This window comes from Mastomys coucha, unplaced genomic scaffold (assembly GCF_008632895.1).
Source record: "Mastomys coucha isolate ucsf_1 unplaced genomic scaffold, UCSF_Mcou_1 pScaffold15, whole genome shotgun sequence".
NCBI lineage: Eukaryota > Metazoa > Chordata > Mammalia > Rodentia > Muridae > Mastomys > Mastomys coucha.
Window position 1 is genome coordinate 67,437,659 of NW_022196897.1, and position 25,173 is coordinate 67,462,831.

At 37.8% G+C, this 25,173-nt stretch overlaps 1 protein-coding gene and 1 long non-coding RNA gene across 5 annotated transcripts in view; one reads left to right on the forward strand and one right to left on the reverse strand.

The window, feature by feature from the left end:
* Positions 1-6,821: 6,821 nt before the first annotated feature.
* Nckap1 (NCK associated protein 1) overlaps positions 6,822-25,173 on the reverse strand; it is a 76,725-nt gene continuing 58,373 nt past the window's right edge. For all 4 annotated transcript variants that reach the window (XM_031370794.1, XM_031370797.1, XM_031370796.1 and 1 more), the window contains 11 exons: positions 24,053-24,271; positions 23,539-23,669; positions 23,259-23,356; positions 21,539-21,632; positions 18,455-18,537; positions 18,012-18,092; positions 14,535-14,628; positions 12,617-12,733; positions 12,001-12,110; positions 8,239-8,328; positions 6,822-7,708 (listed from right to left, as the gene is read on the reverse strand). In XM_031370794.1, coding sequence (XP_031226654.1) covers positions 7,592-7,708; positions 8,239-8,328; positions 12,001-12,110; positions 12,617-12,733; positions 14,535-14,628; positions 18,012-18,092; positions 18,455-18,537; positions 21,539-21,632; positions 23,259-23,356; positions 23,539-23,669; positions 24,053-24,271 — 1,234 coding nt within the window. In that variant the 3' untranslated portion in view covers positions 6,822-7,591. The remainder of the gene's footprint in view (positions 7,709-8,238; positions 8,329-12,000; positions 12,111-12,616; positions 12,734-14,534; positions 14,629-18,011; positions 18,093-18,454; positions 18,538-21,538; positions 21,633-23,258; positions 23,357-23,538; positions 23,670-24,052; positions 24,272-25,173) is intronic.
* Positions 12,616-17,559, forward strand: LOC116090379. Its single transcript, XR_004118667.1, has 2 exons — positions 12,616-12,800; positions 17,392-17,559. It is a non-coding gene; the product is annotated as an uncharacterized LOC116090379 (long non-coding RNA).

Below are 25,173 nucleotides of genomic sequence, written 5' to 3' on the forward strand. Positions count from 1 at the left end.
AAGCTGAATAAACCCTTTCCTCCCCAACTTGCTTCTTGGTAATGATGTTTGTGCAGGAATAGAAACCTGACTAAGACACATGTAGATGATCAATCACAATTGTGTAGATGTCAAGTAGATAGACTGTACTATATAATTACCCAGAAAACAGTTACACACTGAAGCCACTCCACATTTTAATTTTTACTTTATTACTTTCTTCTGGGGGGGGGGTAGGGTATCATGAATTCCAAGCTAACCTCAAATTTACAATGAAGCAGAAGATAACCTTCAATCTCCCAAGTTCTGGGTTACAGGTGTCAGTACTATGTATGGTATATGTGGTTCTGGGGATGGAGCTTGGGCCTTGCTCACACTAAGCAAGAACTGTACCCTCTGTGTTATACTCTAGCCTACTGCTCATTTAAAAAAATACCACTATAAGTGTATTCATTTCTAAAATCTAATGGGCCAGGTCTAATGTTAAGAGGTGTTGTATCATTAAATTCAAGATTCAGAAGGAAAGGAATTGAATTTCCTCTAGATAAAATCCACCCAGATACCTAAATTCTCTCTAGCATGGAAAGATTAATGGCTGGTACAGATGGTACAGAACTTCCCTGGTTGAACTGTCCTTTATGATGCTGCAGCAAACAATCCACTTTCTAGTTTGTGGAATTTTATAGAGGCCTTTTCCCTCCTGCTTGTCTCTTCTCTTCTCTAAAACATGGGTCTGGGAAGGATGGGTCAGGGTATTTGTCTCCAAGCATGATGATGTCCTGGCTTGTTCTATGTTAACTTGACATACATCAGATAGAGTCAACTGAAAGGAGGGAACCTCAATTTGAGAAAATGCCTTCATAACTTAAAAACATGTAGGCCATTTTCTTAATTAGTGATTGACAGAGAAGGGCCCAGCCCATTGTGGATGGTGCTAACCCTGGACTGGTGAACCTGGGTTCATAGGAAAGCAGGCTTTGAAAGCCATGGGAGCAAGCCAGTAAGCGCATGCTTCCATGGTCTCTGCACAGAGGCTCCTGCTTCCAGGTGCCAAGCTCTGCTCCAACTTCTGTCCAGCCTTTCTTCAGAAATGGACTTCAGTGAAGATGTGTAAGCCAAATAAACCTTTTCCTCCTCTACTTGCTTTTGATGATGGTGTTTCATTGCAATGATAAAAACCCTACGTCAATGACCTAAATCTAATCCCTGGAAAGAGAGAACTAGCTCCCACAAGTAGTCTTCTGATCCTACATAACATGCTACGGTGCATACACAAATTACATTTAAAATATGTTTAAAGTTTGAGCTTGTAAAGGGTGATGAAGCCAAGACCACATGTGATGATCCGAACTAGGAATTGGAGCTCACTGGTTGTCAGAGTCCTTTTGCCTGTCACCTGTACCTTGGTGCTTGTTCCAGGGCTCTCAGAACTCTCAAAACAAGTGGTTGAGCCCTATATAGAGTATCACAACAGGGAAAAATAAATATGGTTTATGGTTCACAGCTGAGGAGAGTCTAGATCAGAGCTGTATTCTCCTTCCGAATGGAGAAGTGACACCAGTTCACTTGTTAGCAGCAGCTGGACCTGTGACAGAGGTAGCAGAGCTCACTCCAGAGGCCGTCAGCTGCCTCTTCTAGTCACTCACTTCTGACTGCTGTGACCTGCAGCAGCTAGGGCAATCATTCTCCAAGGTTGTTCTGCAGTCTTGAAAGCCTATGAGCTGCTACGGTTCTCCCTGTGTGATCAGCTGCCAACTCAACAGCCAGTGCAGTCCTGAGAAGATCTGGGTATTACACTGATAGGATAAAATGTCAAGGCTTATTAATCCCTTGTGCCTGGTGGCATCAGATCACCAGGCTAGCCTGAGTGCAGCAGGAATTTCAGCAAAGGGGTAAGATTACAGTTAAGTGGCACAAAGCTCCAGTACTTTTTATGAAGTATTGGCTCTTGTTAGAGGTGAGTCACCAGAATAGAAAGATCATCTACTCAAGGGCAATACCCTCAAACACTGCTTTTGTGATGCTTCTTTGCTTGTTCTCCTGTACTTTTTGTCTGTATTTCCAAATTTAAAAAAACAAAAAATTCTGCAGCAAGGAAAATCTTTTTGGTATCTTGCCTATGCTCCATCATTAATCCCATACAACATACACAGATTCTGCCTCTTTCTCTGGTCCCAGGTAGGCAAATTATTTTGCTGTAAGAAATAGAAGAAACCACTTTTTTTTGGTCATCATTAATATTTCCAGTATTCCAGGTACTGGAAATCCCCTCATCCCTTGTAACTCATGATTCTCAGCATCCCACCAGAACCAAGAGAAATAAAACCAATTACCTCTTTACCACATGAAGAGAAGTGAAGGGCAGCTCTACCCAAGGAGATCTGTAGTGTCCTTCCAGACACAAGTCTCACACCACAGTGTCTGAGCCATGAGTTTCTGGTTTGGAGATCTGGCCACACAGATGGATGAAATAAACAAACCCTGACCTCAAGACATTCCCAGAACGAGACAATGGCATGTATCAATTCATTACATTTTATTATAAAGGCAGTTGCAAGATGGAAAAGAAACAGAGGGTGGTGCATTAAGGAAAAAGGTTATGATACTCGGACTCAACATCTAGAATATGACCAGGGGCTGGAGAGATGACTCAGAGGTTAAGAGCACTGATTGCTCTTCTGAAGGTCCTGAGTTCACATCCCAGCAACCACATGGTGGCTCACAACCACCTGTAATGAGATTTGATGCCCTCTTCTGGGGGTTCTGAAGACAACTACAGCATACTTACATACAATAAATAAAATCTTAAAAAAAAAAAAAAAAGTAGCCATCACAGCTGGGTAAGATACAACCTAAGTTAGTGGTTCTCAACCTATTGCAACCCTTCAAAAGAGTTCCTCATGAAGTAACATAATAAAATTATTATGTTACTTCAGAACTGTAATTTTGCTATTGTTAGGAATTATAATGTAAATATCTGACATGCAGATGATCTGTCACCACTAAAGGGGTCATGACCCACAGGTTGAGAACCACAGCCTTAAGTGTAGGTGGTATCAATCCAGGGGTTGTGCTCTCTAATTGAATAGGAGGAGGGGAACTGAGCACCTGCTGTCCCTCTGCTTTCTGACTGGAGGCAAAGTGATCAGCTGCCCCATGATCCCACTGCCGTGACTTGCTTACCACATAGACTGTACCCCCATTACTTACTAACCCCATGAAACCCTCCCTTACTTCCTTCAACTATTTCTATCAGGTATTTGCCACAGCAATGCTAGAGAGAACTGAGGCAGAGCCATCAGAATCCACCTGCTGTCCTTGAATGAGAGGCATTTCAGATTCAAACTATAGTGTGGAGACAGAGGAGGAATTTGACGTACTGAATTTGATTCAGTACATGAAGTTGGAGACAGGAGAAACAGACCCATGTAACAAAATTAGGATCAGTAAGGATCAAGGAGTAGGCAGAGTGCTCAAGCCTAGTCATTCCTCAAGGAAACTGTTCCAGTACTTTGAAAACAGAGCATGGCATAGTATTAAAGATGTTAGAAAGCCAACCCTCCTGTGCATCCACACTAGTTTTCAGTAATTCTACTAATACTGGGCAGGAGACCCAGCTGAGAGACAGTTCTTCACTCATTTACGACAATTGGGGAAAACTCATAGTGAGCAATCTGGTTGAGATGAACACTGATGTAAAAACACCCAATAAACAGAGTAGTGTAAGAACTTAAGTGTTGCTTTCTATGCCTTACACTTTAGTGAGTATGAAATGCTGCCGAGCAGAAAACTCCATGTTCATACCTGAGTGATGGAAGAAGCCAAGGGCAGCTTCTAGAGATTTACTTCCTCACTTCTGTTCTTTGCAGCCTTTATACAAATGCTTTTTCTTTTTTAGCACTTCAGTAACCACATTAGAAAATGGGTTTCCCATCATACAGGATTGAGAACTAAATGAACAATACTTAAGGATACACTAAACAGAGTATAATATGGTAAATAGCGAGCTCTCCATGTGACTCCCAATACTACTCCAGCCTGCATTTTTGGCATGGTCAGTAGCAGCAGCCAAGGTTAAATTTTTCCTTGCCTGGCCATCCTTGTATTCTTTACCCCTCAGTGTTAGCCTTTGCAGGGTCGGATAATCAAATGCCTACTTCACCATGCTTTATGACACTCAGATGTGTGTACCAATGTCATCATACAGGTTATGCCCACACTAATGTATAAGCCAGCTTTCTTTCTTTCTCCTTCATTCCCTCTACATGGCCCAAACTGGCCTAGAACTCTTCATCCCTCTCTAGTGTTGTCTTCTCATTTATTAACAATTCAGTGTCCTTTTACTGGAAGGGAAGTTTTGCTGTCGCCCTTTTGTCTTTAGACTGTATTTATGTAATATTCATTAGTTTTCTACTGAAACTGTGTTCACCATGAAACGATAACATATAAGAACAAATTCAGAAACGGTATATTTCCATCTTGAAACCCAGCTACACCATTCCATTGTTACATCTCTAGAACCAGGATGTCGGTCTGGGTGGGCCACTTTAACAAAATACCTCAGACGAGATGGCCAACGTTTAGGGATCTCCAGATCAAGGTGCTGGTAGAGCTGGTGTGTGCTGAGGCCGCCTGCTGGTTCAGAGGTGGTGCTGCCCTCATGTCCTCATACGGAGGCAAGCAGAAGGAACTCCTTCCTCAAGGAATAGTCACCCACCACAGACCCATCCCATCTCTTTACAATGAAGTTACATTTCTACATGTGAAACTTGGGGAAACACAAATATTCAGACATATCAAAGTTTATGGATAATATTATTTTTCAAGTTATTTTATGATGAAAGTGGATATGAAACTATCATTTTTCTAAATACAAGGCATTTTGAAAAGGGGCATGTCATGGTTTCTGAGAAGACTGAGTAGTATACAACGTTTAGAATGCCTACAATTGAAATTGTAGCAATGACAAATACTTGAACTACCTTGAAGGGAAATGTGTTAAGTGAGCTTAGTCACTAGTTGATATAAAGCAAATCTTAATTTGGTGGCAACTTTAGCATGAGCTGAAAGCACTCACCTAGCGCAGTACATGAGTGGCTTAATGAGTTTGGAAGCAATGTGGTAGCTGACCAACTGAGAAAGAACGACCCAACACTAACATTAAAAAACAACTAAAACTAGCTTTTTAAATCAAATGTCATTATTTATTTGTATAAAATTCCAAAAGCTTATTCTGATCATCTTCAGTTCAAGTCTAAGCCAAATAGTGATTTCAACACCCAGCCACAGAGCTTCTCGTTGAGCTGCATATTTAAAGTAAATGACTACTAACCACCCACAGGTGAAACCTGGTCTCCAGAGTGCACGGCACAGCCTCACTGCACAGCCCGGCTGCACAGCCCCGCCTACAGCGCTCCGCTCTCCAACAGGAGCAGGATGTGTCTACAGCAGTAAGGTGTCCTCCCATCCCACACTTCAGGTTAGGAGAAGGTACACAGGGAGAGCAGGGCACACCCTGAAATCAGAAACAAGGCATGGCCCTCTACAGTTAGGTCTTGGGACTTCAGATTGCCACCTTACCCCATTTTGTTAACTTTAAGGGCTAATGATAGGTTGGACACTTAGATGAAAGATTCTAGAGTTAGCCATGCAGGAAACAAACTGATGATGTCAGTGTGATATTTATTTTAAAAAACATTATTTTTTTTTACTTAGTTGGGGGTGGGTTAGGATGTGGTGTGCCACTTCCACGTGAAGGTCAGAGGACAACTTCTGGGAGCTGGCACTCTACGGGACTGATTTCAGGTCACCAAATCCAGTGGCAAGCACCTTTACCTGTGAAGCTATCTTTCTGGCCCAGTATAATATTTTGAAGCAAACGACATTAAATGTTATCATAATTACATGGAGAATAATAGAAACTATTCTATTTTAAAACTCCCTTTAGGGCAGTGGTGGTGCATGCCTTTAATCCCAGCACTTGGGAGGCAGAGGCAGGCGGATTTCTGAGTTCGAGGCCAGCCTGGTCTACAAAGTGAGTACCAGGTCAGCCAGGGCTACACAGAGGAAACCCTGTCTGGGAAAAAAAAATCCTTATCAAACTATGTCAATTCCTTAATAATGGCTATTTACTGTTTTAAACACAAACTCTACACAAAAAGAGTATGAGAGTCACGGGGCTCCATGATCCCACCCCACTTTCTGCATCTGAACAAGGGAAACAAAATGGGTTCATAAACAATTCTGCTGATCTCAAGCAAGTGAGCAGTGTACACAGAAGCTGTGTGCTGCACAGACGTAGAGCAGCAGCGGCTACCTCATACCAATCGGAAGGCAAAATGTGCCACTCTCCATCCACGCCAAACACAAAGCAGGGCACATGTGGACTTCCCACCTAGCACTGACCCATCCGTAACAACACAGCCACTCCATTTTGTTATTCCTCAACAACTCCATTTGGTAATAGATACAATTAGCAAGCTGATCACACATACATCCCTAATTTCAGTATTTTTTTTTCCAGGAGAATTTTTTAAAATATTTTTAAAATATTTTTAAAATATTTTTAAAAAATTCTGGCCGGGCAGTGGTGGAATATGCCTTTAATCCCAGCACTTGGGAAGCAGAGGCAGGTGGATTTCTGAGTTCGAGGCCAGCCTGGTCTACAGAGTGAGTTCTAGGACAGCCAGGGCTACACAGAGAAACCCTGTCTCAAAAAAAAAAAAAAAAAAAAAAATTGTAACAATGAATCTGCTAAATCTATGTTTACTTTAACAAAGTTTAAACTGAAAACTTCATATGGTCAAATAAGTTTCCAAAGATTTTAAAGAAATCATTCAAAATGTGATACAGTCTAGTGTTTATTTATGTTATGGCAGGTACACTTGAATTTCAAATTTTAAAACATATAAAAAGTGATTGGGGACTAACATCTGTATCAACAGCTGACAAGTGTCTGGTTGTTTATTATACAGCAGGGTACAAGGTAGTGCAGATGCCAACCAGGCAGCACGGGATGAGATTATCAGTAGGCTTTCTACAGGCAACAGCATTTGCTGCTGTTTGAGAAATTCAGAATCTGCTTCCAATGCTCAAGTTGTCTAACATCTCTAAGGTTAAACAGTGTTAGGTATTTAGTTTGGCAAATGTTCAAAATAAAGTAGAAATGTATTCGTAAGCATCACCGATATGCACATCCAGTCTTGCTCTCAGAAAGAACCGTAGGTACAGATCAGAACTCTCCCTATATGAAATAATTTACACACAGATGGGTGCTATCATATCACTATCTAAAATAATCACTAAATACAATTCTTTTTCAGAAATAAACAAGCAAGTTTTTTCATTATCAGTTATCAAAAACATAGTGTTAATGGTATTTCAAACAAATGATACTCTAAAATCATAGAATTCACTGAGTTTTGAGAATGTATAACTAAATCAACCAAATGTACTGTAGTACAACCATATTAGGAAGCCAATGATCAGAAAATACAACAGCATGAAGAAAATTTAATCCACAAAACTGTTTTCAGGCTTTAAGGTAAAATAGTTCCACAGTTTACAGATAAAACAAGGCAACAAAAACTCGTGCTTGTCTTGAGTAAGTACTCTATGCAGAAGATGTAACACTTTGTTTGTAGACAGCATGGTATGCATTTCTCAGCAACACATAAGGAAAACAAGATTCCAAGAGATCCATTGTTAGGAATGGTGATTCTTGTACAATCTGAAAAGGTAAAAAAAATGTCAAAATTTAAGTTACTCAATGGGAGTAGTAAACAACTTTATGTTCTTCTCATTTGAAACAGACAAATCGTTTTAATTCATATCAAGAATGCAAACATACTACAGTGAAGCCTATCAAAATACTTTCGAATGATACTTTCGAGTTTATCAATTAATCAATAGGAACACATAGAACACACATCTTCAGCAATACTCTAAACATAATTAATCCCTTTAATCCCAGCACTTGGGAGGCAGAGGCAGGCAGATTTCTGAGTTTGAGGCTAGCCTGGTCTATAGAGTGTTCCAGGACAGCCAAGGTGACACAGAGAAACCCTGTCTCAAAAAAACCAAAAAAAGAAAAAAGAAAAAAAGAAAGAAAGTGTATGGTTTGGCTAGTTCGACCACAAGAAATGGAGAAAAAGAACAAAACACTGCCAAAACAAAACTTTCACTTGCCAAGAAGAAGCATGTTAAGGACTGGAACATTTTGTTATCAGTAAAAGTTAACTAAATTGAAATGAGACATACCATATCCAGTAGCAAATAAACAGATTCTCTATTTCTTGTTGTAGTTTTATCTGTCTCTTGGCCAATTTTCAGGAGACTGGAAGACGCAAGCTTAAAAGTACACACATGTAATCAGTGAGGTTGGCAGAGAAACTCGATTCACTTCCATGTTCATTTTCAATACAACTCAACCTTCAACAAGCTTCCATTATTCAATGTATAAAGTACAATGAGCTAGAAAGCTCACATCAATCAACAGTTAAGGTGTGCATATAACCAAATATTCATTAAAACTAACATTTTCCTCAAGTTCATTTCTTAAAATGATTCAGATTGTTTTCTTTTCCCAAGATCCATAATACTCTACAGCACCAACCCCTCCATCCCCCTTTTACAAATAGTTTTGCTTTTAATGGCCAAACATGGTTGGAGAGCAGTAGAAAATTCTAGAATTTCCTAATTTCCAATAATCTATTCTTCAATTTGAATTCCATGCCATTCTATGTATGACTCTGCTCCATCTTCCTCAGGAACAGAGCTGTCCCTCTGTCTAGCACATCCACACTTTGTATATACCTGCATGTTAGTTGCTTGGTCACTAGCTACCTGGCTGAATGACACGGGAATGCAGAGTTTCTGTCCAAGTGCCCACACCTCAGCAAGGCTGCTTGCAAATGGACAGCCAAGGTGGAGGAAGTCTTTCCTTCCCGTGAGAAATTCTCAGAGGAATGTTTCATGAAATATATAAAAAATATCCACTCTAGCGCTAGCTATGTTCTAGTAACTGGGTTTCCCCACCTCCATGGTCTCAGGGGTCCCCATGCATCAGCCTCAGTCTGTCTCCAGCCCAAAGAACAATTTCCTATCAAGATTCTGAAATCTCCAAGAAAAGCTAATCTATCTGAAGAAGGGAATTTATTCTAATGCTGCTGCCACATGTCCAACTGAAGGTTACAGACACAGTGTATGCTACTGTACAGAGAGATGGACACAAGGTCCTCAGAAATAAACACTATAATGTGGGTGTAATATAAAGTCATACTGTTGGAAGATGGTTTGAACTAAAAGTCTCATAACTAACAGACACCATCTGATCACTCTGAACTTCTGCAAAAAGAGACAATGAAAATGTAATGCTGGACCAGGCGTGGTGGTACACGTCTTTAATCTCAGCACTCGGGAGACAGATGAATTGTTGTGAGTTAGAGGCCAGTCTGGTCTACATAGTGAGTTCCAGGACAGCTAGAACTATAGAGACCCTGTCTCAAAAATCCCAATAATGATGATGAAAGAAGGGAGGGAGAAGAAAATGTGATGGTTTTAATCTGACCAGATATTATTCAGTTTATTAAGGTCATATCCACCTCTCTGGTATTTGATTGTAATCAACTAGCAATCAAAGGAAACCCCCATCTAGACATAATGTAGTACTGAAAACTATCTGCTATTGTGGACACAATAACAATCATTAAAGCTGCAAAAACTAGAACTGATATGAGGAACTCATGGATACAGTGATGGATGAGCTGTTTTAAAGTTTTTCTGGGGATAGATAGGAAAATCAGGAAAACTACTTAAAAACAAGAAGACAAGTTGATGGGACAGGACCTGCTGAACTACTTGGTGAAGACCATGCTGCAGTGCACAAAGAGCTATTAACACACAAGGGCTGTAGAAGCCGAGTCTTCTACAGACAATATGGAAAAAGGGGAAGTGAGAGCACATGTTACTGAGGTATGCCAAAGTGTTCTACACTGCATAGGTTCTGAAGGTCGAGATTAATGGAGTAAGGTCTCTGGGTTGAATGCAGCACTGAGGTCAACCACATGGTCCTGAGAGATTATAAACTCTGCACCAATGCTTTCATGAGTTAAAAATACAGTAAGTACTGATTATAATATTCTTCCAAAGGTCTCTGTTTAAGGCTGTTGAGAATCCCCAGCCATCACCATTATCTACTACTAATGTCCAAGAAGTACTCGCAGCCATGTCTGATGGGTAGACTCAGCATTACTCTCTTTTGGTAGCAAGTCATGATATTCTCCCGGCTTAATGATCAGTATCACCCAGAGCAAAGGAGCCTCCCCTTTGAAGCACTGTCTAAAGTCAACACCCACCCTCCCAGTCCACCAGTGTCTACGCCATCACCTTCATTTACCTCACCCACACCACTGTCATCTCAGGGTCACAAGAAGGGTGGACATAGGACAACAAAGTATTTTCGAGGGACTTTACTCTCCTAACTGTTGTTATGGTATGCAGACTGGTGAAACTTTTCTATTCTTTCTATTAATAATTTATTGTGCTTCAACAGTTTCCTGTATAGAGTTGGTATGGGTGTGTGCATGCATGCATGTAGTTCAGTACTATTCCTGGCTTCAAGCACCCTCTTGGGAACTTAGAATGCATAATCTATAGATAAAAGGTAAACGTACTGTGTACTTTTTAGATCCTAAATAAGACAATTTCAATCTGGGTTTGTATGCATAGTAATTTTAAGAAAGGAACAGTAATTAAAAGGGAAACAACTGAGTTGTAATAATGTTTTCAAACTTGAGTTCCTTCTTAAATTACTGTTGTATTTACATATATATATATATTTTAACTTAAAAGCTAACAGGATTTTCAACAAAGGAAAAAAAACAAATATTCTAGGGTTCATTTTGCTTAAACTATCTGTTCTTTAAGTAAAGTATAAAAAGGATAGGTTGATAAAGAAAAATATTACACTAAACCATGTCTGATGACAGATGTAACATTACTCTCTTTTGGCAGCAGGTCACATGTAATTTTATGGGTTTATTTTTGTTTATGTGTGTATGTATATGCCTTTATAACTTTGTGTACAAGTGGGCATCAGATCCCAAGAACTGTAGTTAGAGGTAGTTGTAAGACATCTAATGTAGGTGCTAGGAACTGAACCTTTGGAAGAGTAGTAAGCATCCTAACTGCTGGGCCTTCTCTAGCCCTGCAAGTCATACTTTTATTGTTGACTTTGTACCTATTAATAGTATTTCTTCAAATAAGTAGGAATAAGGAAAAATACATTCTGCTACTGTTTTAAATATTTATTTTTATTTTCCGTGAGTACCTGAGTGTGTGTGTGTGTGTGTGTGTGTGTGTGTGTGTGTGTGCAGTGCCCATGCTGGCCAGTTCCTGGAACAGGAGTTGAGGTGAGTATAAGCTGCGCAATGTAAGTCTGGGAACTGAGAAACAAATCATCTTAACTGAGGAGCCGTCACTCTAGCCCTTTATTTTTTGGAAAGAGGGTCTCACCTGTTAGCCCAGGCTGGCCTGGAACTTGTAATCCTATCTCTGCCTCTCCATTAGCTACGGTATGGTTTGTGTGCACCACCACAGCTCTCACAGTGTTCTTATTGCAGAGTTTGTCACTATTCATGGTCTTCATGTAAATGGAAATGAGTAAATTGTATCTTTTAAAGGACACATTAGCTCTCTAGGTTTCCACTTTTCTTTGAAGAAAGACTCTTTTGAATGTGAAGACAATGTCTAGTCCAAACAGTAGTTTAAGCAAATGGGCCACAGAGCAGAGCTCTGGAAGGGAAGACTCCAAGCTAGAGGGAAAACAATGAACAATGAACTACCTTTCTAAAACCAAAACTTTAAAAAAGAAACAAGATTTAATACTTAATAAACTGAGAACAAAAATGTCTTTGGAGAACACAAAATAAAATGTAAAAATAATGGGAATTCACTGTTGAATAACAGGCATAACTTTTTGTTTTCTTTTGTAAAATGTCATGATTATTGAATTAGACATACCGCCAGGAATTCTTTAAGTCGGTCTTCAATACTTCCTTTGTGAATTGTAAACAAAGCTGCAGCAATCTGGTTGATGGCTTTGGCCAAACAATGTATATTGTTGCAATGACCTGGGAAAGAACAAACATGGCTATGTAATCTGTGTGACCAAAAAATATTATTGTAACACACAGACGGCAAGCTTTACTGACTTCTCAGACTATGAATGGCAGTATGAATAAGAATTAGGGTCCACAGTAACTTACTCTCTTCATTTTACGAGCATGAGTGTTTTTAAATATTATAGCAAGGATGTAACTAATGGTCAGGTCAGTACTTCATTAGTAGGCAAACACTGTGAAAAGTCGTGATCTTAGAAATGTAAAATAATAAGGGCTTAGTTGCTTTAAGGCATGCCCTCTCAGGCCCTAAAACTACCCCAGTATCTGAACATGCACACTATCCTCTGATCTATACACATTTCACATTTAAGAAAATTAGGATGCCCACTCCAAAGCTACTATTTGGCAGAACTTGAGCACTATTTTATCAGAAAAGAACATTACCCAAAGAGAAAAATCCATGTAACACTAAAGCCAATGTTCTTTCATTGTTACAACAATTGCAAGCCAAGTACCTTCTATTGCAGGGCTGTACTGTGACATCACATTGCTGGCCAGTGTAGGCAAGGAAACTGCTACAAAGACCATCAGGAGACAAGCGATCTTATACTCTTCTTCTGGACTAATGTTCTCTAAAGAAAAAAGTAAGGAATAAAAATCAAGCTTTTCTTCAGGATTATTTGAAACTTAAAAGTAAAGGTAGTAAATTTTATTTAAATTTCCTAATTGAAAAGTGATGAATACTTATGAAAATACCATATATATTACCATTTATAAATTTCTTATAATCTGAAAATTTACTAAAATAAAAAATTCCTTTCTTTCCCTAGGATAGCTAAAACTATATAAATGTATTGCTTAAAAGCTACCAATACTGGAAAGGGGACTGCATTACTTATTTCTCCATTCTAGAAAAGAGAAGGAAGCGGTTATGAATGAAAATATCTATCTGTAGCTATAAGACAATAACCTTTACTAAAATACTTACAGTATTTAAATTGTTCTGTCTAGCACTTGGCTGTTTATCTGACACCCGAGAGTTTCTAGCTATCCTGCAGTTGGCAGTTATATGAAACTATGGATTGATCACAGGAAAACAAAAACGTTGGTTGATCATAAAAATACCTATAAGCAATAATTTATATCTTATTTGAATTAGAAAAAAAGAGTGTAATTAAAAAGAAAACTAATAAACTCAATGACTGCAAGTCGGCTCAAAAGAGTAGAAAAGGGGCTCAGTGGCTAAGAGCTCTAGCTGTTCTTGCAGAGGACCTGGCTTCAGTTCCCAGTACCCACATGATGGCTCATGACCGTTTTTAATTCCAGCTCCAAAGCTGATGCCCTCTTTCTCACTCCTTGGGCACCTGGCAAGCACATGGTGCACATAAGTAAGGGTGGACCAAGTATTCATATACATAAAGTGAAAAAAACTTAAAAAGAAACTAGAATCAGAAGAGTAGAGAGGACATTTCAATACCAAAACCAAACCAAACCAAACCAACCAACCAACCAACCAACCAAACAAACAAACCCAATATCATCAACAATTAAAAAAAAAAAAAACCCACCTTATTTACACTGTAGAGAAACCAAGAATTATTTGGAACATTTTTTGATACTATGTTTCAAAGGACTGGCCTTCAAATTTCTAAATGGTCAGTATTATATAACGTAGCAACTTTTTATGGTGAACATCTATTCTAATTAAAACAGGACACCCTTTTCTAGTCCCAGGTCTCTGGCTATCATAAGAGCTGTCTTCCCCCAGCATACAAATGTTTTCATCTTTTCCATCTCACAAAATCCTTTTCACAAGCTGGGGTATAGGTAAAGTGTACAGTGTGTAGGGCCTATATGTGCTTCCCAACACAAGTACTAAGTCTTGATTTTCCTCCTGCCTCTAGCTATTATCATTTTCTTCCTTTGTTCCTGACAGAGCTGTCCCATATCGAATGTGTCCAGTCCCTTCTCTCATACTCATCTGGGTGTTCTTGCACTGACTCCACAGACACCAATCTCATCATCACATTCACTACCCGTGCATAGTTTGTGATTCGCTTTCACTTTCTTAGGAGCTTTTTCCCAAGAGCTTGTTTTTTCTCTGATTACATTGGTCCTTCCATCTTAGTCTGCATTATGCATTTCTTCCTCTTCTCCCTGAGCTCACTAAAAATGAGATGAGTGTTCATATCTCTCTATTTATACCAAATGACTTTAACAGCTTCATCTGGTAGTATGGCTTGGACAGTATGTAATGACTATGCTACAGCACAAACTCCAAAGCAAGGCATTTTGTCTTTTGTATCCTGATGTATTCCAATTATAAATGAGTGAATGAATGAATGAATAAAGCTCAACATAAAAAGACATTTTGAAAAACAAGTACTACATGTATACCTTAACAAGAAAGCTCCATATTTTAATGCACTTTACCTGATTTTTGTGAGGAAAGAGCTACTACTAAGGCAGGATCAATCTCACATGGTAATCCAGCAGCTGATGACAGCTCATACACATTCATTGCAACCTGACAAAAATATAGGAATTACAAAGAAATAAATATTTTAACAAACTGTTGAGAAAGCTTACTTTAGTAAGAAAATATGGTATACATCAGTCTGCACACACATACTAGATGCTTTCAGCACCTTGGCTGAAGCAGGCGTGACAGTGCAGGTAACCCACACAGACAACGCTCTAACCCTGCTCCTTTTAACTTTCCACTATGCCAACAAGGCTTGCAGCCCCTCTGTGGAAAGCTCCACAGAATCATCCTATAGTTACTTTTTGTCTTGCAAAGATGGAAGTAAAATATCAAGTCAAAAGAAAAAAGGAAAGAAAGCCAGTTGTGGTGGTTCACACCTGTACTGTCTGCACTTCAGAGTTCAAGGCCAGCCTGGGCTACAGAATGAGTACCAGTTCAGTCTGGGCTAGAGTAAACACCGAGAGATGAATAAACAGACAAAAGTGAGTTAGTATTACTGAACCTATGCTTACATCCACAGTTACTTAATGAAAAACTTCAGGGAGATCTATAAACATAGCAAATTAATTACAGAAAAAATTTAAAAACCTAAGAATCTGATAAAGCAATGTCTGATAATTTTCTATATCATGCATAGATTCCAATCACTCAAGATATGCTGACTGATATTTTAGTTAAAGCCTGTATATATAATTGGTTATCTTTGACATTAACAGCTAATAAAGCTCAGACAAATAGAAACAACTATGGACTAAGCTGCAGAGACATACACTGCTTACCATACACCAAACACAAATTCAAAGTGCAACAAAGATATAAATGTAAAAGCTAAAATTTCAAAATTTTGGAAGAAAATACAGGCCTAAATCCTGATGACCTTTGTCAAGATAACATTTGTTTGTTTGACAGCAAAACTGCAAACAAATGAAAAACAGATAAGTCAAAGTATGCTGAAATGAAAGAGTTTTGTGATTCTTGGATACTACCAAGAACCTGAAAAGAGATTTCAGAACCATGATTTTACTGAAGATGTACTACCACTTGATAGTTCAAACATAAACTGATGCAGGCCAATGACAGATCAATGGGAAAAGGCACTTTTTCCTGGCTTAAGCTTAGTGATGGAGTTCCACCCCTAGGCCAGGCAAAGGTAAAAGAAGGACCCAACTCTGCACAACAGGTGACACACGGCTTAAAAAGAGGCAGAGGATCTACATAAACCTTTCTCTAAAGAAGCCATGCAGACACACCATAGATGGGTGGCAGCCTTGTGAATGAGGGAGATGCAAATCAAAACAGTGTGATACCTCTGCACACCTACTAAAATAGCTCTCATCAAGAAGTAAAGACTGGATACAGAAAACCCTGGCACCCTCATTCAGTGTTGATAGCAATATAAAATAGTCTTGCCACAGCCCATCTGTTTGGTGGTTCCTCAAGCTAAACACAGTTTCTTCAGAATCCATTGGTTATACAAGAGAACAAAAACATCAACATTGATAAAAAAGGTAGCATTATTCACAATTTCTAAGAAGTAAAAACAACCCATATCCATAATTGATAACTAGATAAACAAACTATAGTACATTCACATAATAAAACTAAAAAAACAAAGTGCTACCACATGCTGTAACATGGTAGACCATGAAAACATGCTAAGTTAAAGACATCTAAATCAAAAACCTCTGTTATATGACTTATATACAGTACTCAAACAGGGGTGTCTGCAGAGACCTAGTTATCATCTAGGATGGGGAGTGAGCTGAAAGTGGGGAGCTCCTGCTCTGGGTACTGAGGCTCTGGAATGACAAAACTATTCTAAAACTAATTGTGAACTGTGGTGGCCATGACTCAGTGATTATATTCAAAACCATGGAACTGTACACTTTAGATGAGCAACTTTTACACAAGAATAAAGCTGCTAAAAATCATGTTTGGGATCTTTAAATCAAGTCAATTATTGACAATTTGCTAAAAACTAAATTTAAAAATTATACTAAGCAATAAGAATTGGATTATTAATTCAATTTGGGCACTATATGAGAATTTTCAGCACCTAAACATCAGTGTGCTCATAAGAACTGTTTAACCTTGTACTTTCTGCAGTATTTCTACTTAGAAAAACTCATTTTCTGCTCTATTCATAGTTTCAGTCATAAAATCATAGGACAATCATTACTCTCAAATACTTACTTCTATAAAGCATTATAGGAAAACCAAAAATTAAAATAAACAAAGCCTTTAAGATGTTTATTATCTAGTATAAATATAGGTAGAAGAAAAATATTGTCCACTAGCACTAAGAAAAAACTTTTTTATCATTGGGGAATCTAGAAATGGTTCTTAGAAAATGGCAAGGGAACCTGGCCTCACAGATAGGCAGGACTTCCAAAGACAGAAACAGAAGAGGGAAGAGTTTCAAGTAAAATTAATGAAGAGGTAAAAGGATCCTGAGAGTTTAATGGTCATAAGCTGTTAGGTCAGAAGAGACAGATGAAGAGAGGCAGATAATGAAAACAGAGTGGTAGATGATAAGCTATTTGAATAAAGCAAGCACAGTGGCATAAATCTGTAACCTCAGCATTTGGGAGGCCGAGGTAGAGGCAAGAGGATTATTCAGAGTGTATGGACAGTCTGAGCTACTCAGGAAGACACTCAAATCCCATCCCACCCTAAAGTTTGAAAGACATCATTCTGAAATTTAAACATTGTCCAAGAGTCGAGATATGCAAGGCCATCTGCCAAAATGCCTCATCAGACAGAGGCATTTGCCACCAACCCTGACAACCTGTGTTTGATCCCTAGGATGGACGAACAGACAATGACAGAAGACAGACAGATAAACACACATCTATATGATAAACCAGGTATAAAATCATGTCTTAACACTTGCAATAACTGTGACTCTGTGTACATCATGTGATTTAAATACACTACGGAATCATAGCTGGGATTAAATGAGTGGTTTTTGATCACATGGATCTAAAATTTTAAAACAAATTAACTATGGGGACCCTTAAAAAGCTATCGACTTCCTGTCTTATAGTCATTAAGGAAAACATAAAATGTTAAAAAAAACCCTGATTTTGAGTAGACTATAGACATCTTTTATAACACTTTTAAATATCTATTTTAAAAACTGAATACAACCTGAATTACAACAACTCATCTTTCTGCTTTATGAACATGATAGAAAACTTATCACATTAAGGGGGTAAAAGACCCATTTTTTTTTTTTAAGAAAATTTCCTGTCCTTATAGCCATAAAGTTGATCAAAGAAGGCTGGTTTTCAAAATGGTTGGGAATATCTTGGTACTGAGAGCTCAGAGACACAGTACCTATCCCAGGCGTCCATGTTATATTCAGATTTTCACACTGTATTCCACATGTAGCTTGAGAACTACAAACTCTAACAGAACTCTACCTTCATGTCAGTTTCTCGAGGAATGTGATCCTTGAAATCTTCAATGGAGCTCACGAGGAAAGGAATGTGGTAGGACAAAACCTAGGCAGGCAATCCACAGAGACAAGGTCAGTGCTACCCAGCAGACTACACAGCGGGGAAATACTACCCTTTGAGAAAATCAGGTTTTCACAAGAACGTAGGAACTTTCACTGGGTCTTTCTTAAAAGGCCAAAATATATAGAAATGATAAGCATTCAGTATTGAAGTGATTGAGGACAGTTCTAAAGGAAAGCTTTAATGTATAACAAAGCTGAAATAGTACATTAACCAAATTCAATACCAAACCAAAAAATGTACTTTATTTTCTATTACTACACAAACTGGAACTTTACTCTTATTATTGCTAACTGTGAATTTTAGTTTTTGGAAAATGAAGAGATGATGCGGAAATGGTTTCTTACATCTCTCAGTGCTTCTTGTGCCAATGACCGGAAGGATAAAATAACACCAATTATTGTCATCCTTTTCAAGACACTGTCAACAGCTAAATTGCAAGATGGGGAGAAGAGAAGAAAAAAGTCATAAAGTGACATTTTATTTTAGCTTTGGAGAAAACTCTTAAAATCAAAATTTCTAGAATAGCATGACTAATGGCAATTTGAGTCAACAAATGTTTAAAAATACTAATATCCAATATTTAAACTTTAAAATATTTATCAATTCTCCCTCTCTGTCTGTCTGTCTGTCTGTCTGTCTCTCTCTCACACACTCACACACAGCTCTGTTCTTTTAAATGTATTAAGTTCAAATTAATCTTGATCTTGAAATAATCCCCTCTTAAACTTGGCAGAGGTAGGACTAAGGAGAGAGCTAGAGATTAAGCTAGGGACAAAGGTTACACAGGATGATTAGGAGTCAAACCCACAGATGGTACAGGAACTCTGAGTAAATTACTGATTTTAAATTTTTTTGTTTTATTTCAGTGTGCCTATAGAGGTGTTTGCCTGAATGCATGTTTATACTTTTCATGTGCCAGGTACCTACAGAGGCCAGAGGTGGGCATGAGATCCCTTGGGACTGGAGTTACAGAGGACTATAAGCTGCTATGTACCTGCTGGTTCTATGGAAAAGCAGTGCTCTTAACCACAAAACCATCTTTCCAGTTCTGCTCTCTTCTTTTCTTCTCCTTTTTAAAGTTTTATTTATTTTATATATGTGAGTACACTGTAGCTGTCTTCAGACACACCAGAAGAGGGCATCAGATCCCATTACAGATGGTTGTGAGTCACCCACCATATGTGGTTGCTGGGAATTGAACTCTGGATGAGCAGCAAGTGCTCTTAACCTCTGAGCCAGTCTCTCCCACTCTTATTTTAATTTTATTTTTAAATTTAATGGGGTGAAGAAAGCTTAAGAGGAGGTGGGTCAAAGGGCACTTTACCCCACAGAATAGCCATCTGCTCTGAAGAAGCCTCTCTCAAGCGAAACACAAAATAGGCTTAATATATTTTATTTTAAGGCTAATTTTATAAATATTGGTTACAATGATTCAACACTTTAAATTTTAGTTTTAACAAATCCCAAAGTCTTATTATATACAAAATTTAATCATACATAATCTTGTTAAGGGACAGTGAATTAAATTTCAAGTCTGTAAATTCTCTTTAGAACTTTAGTAATTTTCATCTTGTTTCAACTGCACAGTAGAGTTAAAGACTGGGCTATTAAAGATTTCAGTGTATTAATTCTTTCAAATGACAAGGTCCAATCAAAAGACTGCTTATTTCTAGCAAAGTTCAGTATAGCTAAGGCTAGTAGTATGATCATGGTCAGCGGACTCCAGAAAATGAAAGAAACAAAAACAATGAAGAATAAAGAAAACCCCGGGGCTGGGCAGTGGTGGCACATGCCTTTAATCCCAGCACTTGGGAGGCAGAGGCAGGCGGATTTCTGAGTTCAAGCCGGCCTGGTCTACAGAGTGAGTTCCTGCACAGCCAGAGCTATACAGAGAAACCCTGTCTGGGGGTGTGGGGGAAGGAAAACCTGGAAATAGCAAAATAATAAAAATTAAAGGTTAAAATGCTTTTCCCCTGTAACTATAAAGTTGACCTTTCTTTTAAAACCACATAATAAACTCAGCTTCCCGCTCCCCAACTTGGTCTACAGTTCAATGAAATTATAATGTATATATTTGTTATCAATTCTGCTTCCATGGTAAACAGCTTCATCACACCCCAAACTCCCATACTGCTTCCTTTTTAAGTCGTGATAACTACTGTGTTTTAGAAGACCATCTTTGGTGTTTTGTAGCACTAATTTTATGATAATTTTTATTAAGTGAGGTTTTAAAAATAGAATACAAACAATAAAGTGATTCTCTAAGCATTTGAAAAGAAAGTATCAAGTGGTGAAATATATTAAATACATGCTTTGTGTCTAATTATTGATACTGTTTCAGATTCGCTAATGTAGGAAAAGCAGCTATGGCCTTGGACATGTTAAGCATGCACAATCACTGAGGGAGCCCATCAAACCTCCCTACCCCCGGGTTTAGGTAGATTAATAAACTCACTCTGCCTTTCTCCAGTACAAATTATTTTGGATTTCTTAAGCTTTTAGTGCTGGGAAGACCTTTGCCATGAGTAAAGTATAACTGCACCATCATTTTCAAGAAGATATTTAAAGAAAATTTAAACCTGTAAATGACAGGCTTAGGTTTTCATGTAATAGAATACTAACTAGCAAAAAAAAAAAAAAAAAAAAAAAAAAAAAAAAAAAAGAAAGAAATAAAAAAAAAAGAAAAAAGAAAAAAGAAAAAGAGGGAACAAATTATTAATACAGTGGACAACACAGACAGATGAATCTCAGAAGCATGCTAAGTGAAAGCAGCCAGAGCCGAGTCTGCTCTGTGGTGGCAGGAACGTGTGTGTGAGGTAGAGTGGGAAGAAGACCACAGAGGCCAACAGAGGTTCCTGAGAGACAGAGACTGTGCTCACGGCTACAGATCCCAAAGTACACACCTCAGCCTTTACTCTGTGTCTGGACGGACACACCAGGGAAATGCGTTTTAGAAAGTTATGGACTCAGAAGTTAATTAACTTTTAGTTGAATTAATGTAGACTTATATATTAAGTTTAATAGGTTCAAGAGCTCATTAAAGGTAATATTTACTAATAATTGACATGGATTAAAAAATATAGTCAAGCATATCTGAAGTAAAGTTGGTGTAGTGATACACATCTTTAATCCTAGCAATTCAAAAAGCAGAGGCAGACAGACCATTGTGAGTTTGAAGCCTTATATGGGTTGAGGCCCTGCCACCTGGAGAATGAATGAAGTAATAAATGAATGAACAAATAAGTAAATAGAGCAGATGCCCACTGAAAAGATCCTGTGACTAATATTTTTTGCTATTTTTCTTTATATGCTAAAGAACACTTTCCATAGTTTGTTGCTTTGCATTTATGTTACAAATTTTGGGTAGAAATTATATATTGCATATTAGATCTTTTGAATGTTTATAAAAAGCACCATGGGTTACCCACATGATAATCTTTTAAAGAGTGCAGCCATCTGGTCTGGTTTGTCAAAGCTGGTCCTCATTTGTGTTAGAACATCAACATTCTCCACCACAAGTTTCTAAAAAAGCAAAAAAACAAAACAAAACAAAACAAAACAAAACAAAAAAACAAAACAAAGACAGGAGAGCAGGTCAGGCCCAGATCTTTGTTTTAAGGACTCATGTACTTGCTTGTGAGTTACCATTTGAAAGACAAAAAACAAAATTCATCAAGCCCAGACATTCTATGCTATACAAGTACTTTAATAAAAAGAATCTCAAAATGATTTATGCAAAACTAATATTTTCCTTTAGTTTTCAAATTCATGAAGAGATCAGGAAAAATTCAGTCAAGTGAGTAGCAGGAGTAAGGACCACCCCCATGCTTATACAAACCACAGTACTTTACACATGCTTTGTCTAGTCTGGCAAGTTCCAAGGGGGTTAGTGACCCAAATTAAAATTCTCTCAAAATGTACAGTCATTTTATAAATATATACAAATATGTGTGTGTACTTATTCAATATAATTTATCTTAGCACTGATATATTCCTAAAATGATAAAAATGGTAATTTAAAATGTTGCTGTGCCATTAATATCTTCACTTAAACATTAAGCAGTCCAAAGACACTTTTCAACCAGCTGAAAGGATTTAAGATAAAACATACTAAGCCAGGTTTGCTGGCTAGTTTTATGTCAACTTGATACAAGCTAGAGTCATGTGAAACTAGAGAACCTCATTCAGAAAGTGCTACCAAAAGATCTGGCTCTAGGGCATTTTCTTCATCAGTAAAAGCCCAGATCATTGTGGGTGGTGTCATACCTGGGCTGATGGTTTTCTAAGAAAACAGGCTGAGCAACATGGGGAGCAAGCCAGTGAACAGCAGCCCTTCATGGACTCTGCATCAGCTCCTGTCTCCAGGGTCCTGCCCTGCTTGAGTTCCTGTCCTGACTTTGTTGGTGATGGACTATGATGTGGAAGCATAAGCCAAATAAAGCCCTTCCTCTGCACCTTGCCTTTGGTTATGGTGTTCATCACAGCAATAGCGACCCTGACTAAAAGACCAGGTATGTGCCTACTGGTAGAGCACTTGCCTATCACATAAGAGGCCCTGCACTCAATCTCTAATATTGCCCAATAAACTAATAATGTTCAGGTTACAATCTGTGGTAATGTGGAAAGTAATAAATTCAAATAATAAATTGGAACAAAAAACTTGGGCTAGAATTTGGATATAATCAAATAAAAGCATCATTATGCAACAGAATAAAAGCTTAAGAACACTTGAGAAACTTGAACCCCAATCACGTGGCCTCTTATTTTCTTACCTGCAACTAAACCAAGATGTCATTGAGAGGCTCTGCATTGCTTTAACTTCACTTACATGCTAGTACTTTCATGTCAGGCTAATTTAAATTTTAGGTATTCTCACATTCCTGAAATGTTTTTACAAGAATTAATGTTTAAAGGGTGAGTTAAAGCCATGTAGAGCAGCCTACATTCAAAATGCTAGCTATTGGTGAGGCTGCTGCAGAAGGTTTGAGGCCAGCCTGGGAAATTAACAACACCCTGTTTCAAAATAAAAAATGAGAAAAAGGCTGGAGATGTAGCTCAGTGTAGAGCACTTGCCTAACATGTGAGGCCAGAGGTTCAAAGCCCAACACTGCCAACACGGACAGCAAGGTGGGCTGGTGCAGACTGTACCTTAAGTTCAGCAACCTGGGATGAAATATGCCACATGAGACTCTCACTTAGGAACTTCATTCCGTACGGGCCTAGGAGCTCTGACAACGATCTCATTTCTGAAAGGAAATTAATTAATTTCAGTTTCTTGACAGAGCAAGTATATTAAGATACACTGACATACTGGGCTATCCCAGCTTACAAACTAATTATTAATACCCAAAACAACCAAGCCAAATCAAGTTACCATGTAAAACAATCAGGCTTTCTTCATTTTCTAAATTTAGCATATAATATTCACCTGATATATCAGAATATTCCTCTGCATTGAATGTTAATTCATTTTCCGTGGGTAAATTCACAAATGCTTTCATTGCAGGAAAATAAGCTATATGGCCATTGCTGACTTGTCTTAATAAAGTTTCCAAGTACCTAAAAAAAAAAGTAAATTTATAAATAGGAGAAATGGTTTGTTCAAGTATTTATTATAGTCTACATCCCTATATATAATTTTAAGTTAACTGATAAAATAAATGAGTACATAATGCTGAAGGGAGGGATGGCTCAGTGGGTAAGAACACTGAAGGTCGGGTTCCTCCTAGCGTATGTGTGATGGTTCATAACTGTGACTCTGGTCTCAGGGGATCTGATATCCTCTTCTGGCCTTTGAGGACACCAGTAACACAGGTGGTACATATACATACATGCCGGCAAAAGATTCATATATAAAAACTTAACCAGAAAATGGTTTTCCTAAGGAGTTTATTATAAAACAAAACTTTCCATCATTCAAAACTTGTAAATGTGCTCCTTACCAGTTTGTATATAGGCTTGTGATGGTTGGTTCTCCATGGCTGTCTAAGTGTTGTGTTTGCTGAAGAAGAACATTATTAAATACTCTGGTGATATCAATCTGCACATAGTTCTCTATAGACTGGAGCACAGTCATATATGCTCTTACGCTTGTTAGCAGCTCTGATGGCTTTGCAATTTCCTGTGTAGCTTGATTATACATAGTCATTCCAACAATTGATCTGGGGATAATAAAAGACATAAGATTTTCTCACTTATGCAAACAATCTACCTCAACCTGCTAACATCTAATATCAATTAAGCAATAAAATTAATTTTTAAATATTTTTAAAATAAAGCCATGAAATTACTGTCATCTCATAACCTAAAAATGATGGAACAGTAATAAACATATAATTAAAAATCATTCTGAGAATGTAAGTTACTAACAATGATTAGACATAATATGGACTTTAAAAACTCCATTAATATAGCAAAGACAATGAGACATTTACCCTATAGCTTAAATTTACTTGGCTCTGCTGCTTGAAGCTTTTTGGATTTTATGTGAATGAACTAAATACCAGTATGTACTAACATGACTATGGAGTTGTCATCACTAACATTTCATAAATAAAATAAACTAAGGTTCAAACCATAGTAAACTATAAAGAGTCACTTGTGGGAGGTAGTCTGTTTAGAATGAGCAAAGTTTTCAAACACCTAAAAAGAGAATGTAAATATGTAACTAGAGATAATAATTTAATTAACCATTTATAAAGTTATACACCCTGATCTAAAGTTGACAAAATAAATGAGCATCTAAAAATGTTTGTTTGACTTAATGTTGGCTTTCAACAAACTCCTTGACAGTTAAAACAAGATGATACAGAACAGCACATTAAAGCATAATATACTCCTTGTGTATATACAAAGCTAAAAGGAAATACAAGCTTGAAAATACTTCTCTAAGTGATCTTTTTCTGCATCAGTCCCTCCTATTCCCTTAAAAAATTTTTACTTAAATTACACTGATAAATTACGTGTGTGTGTATGTGTGTGTGTGTGTGTGTATGTGTGTGTATGTGTGTGTACAGGTTAAAGGACAACATTGTAAAGTCAGTTCTCTGCTTCTGCCAACTGT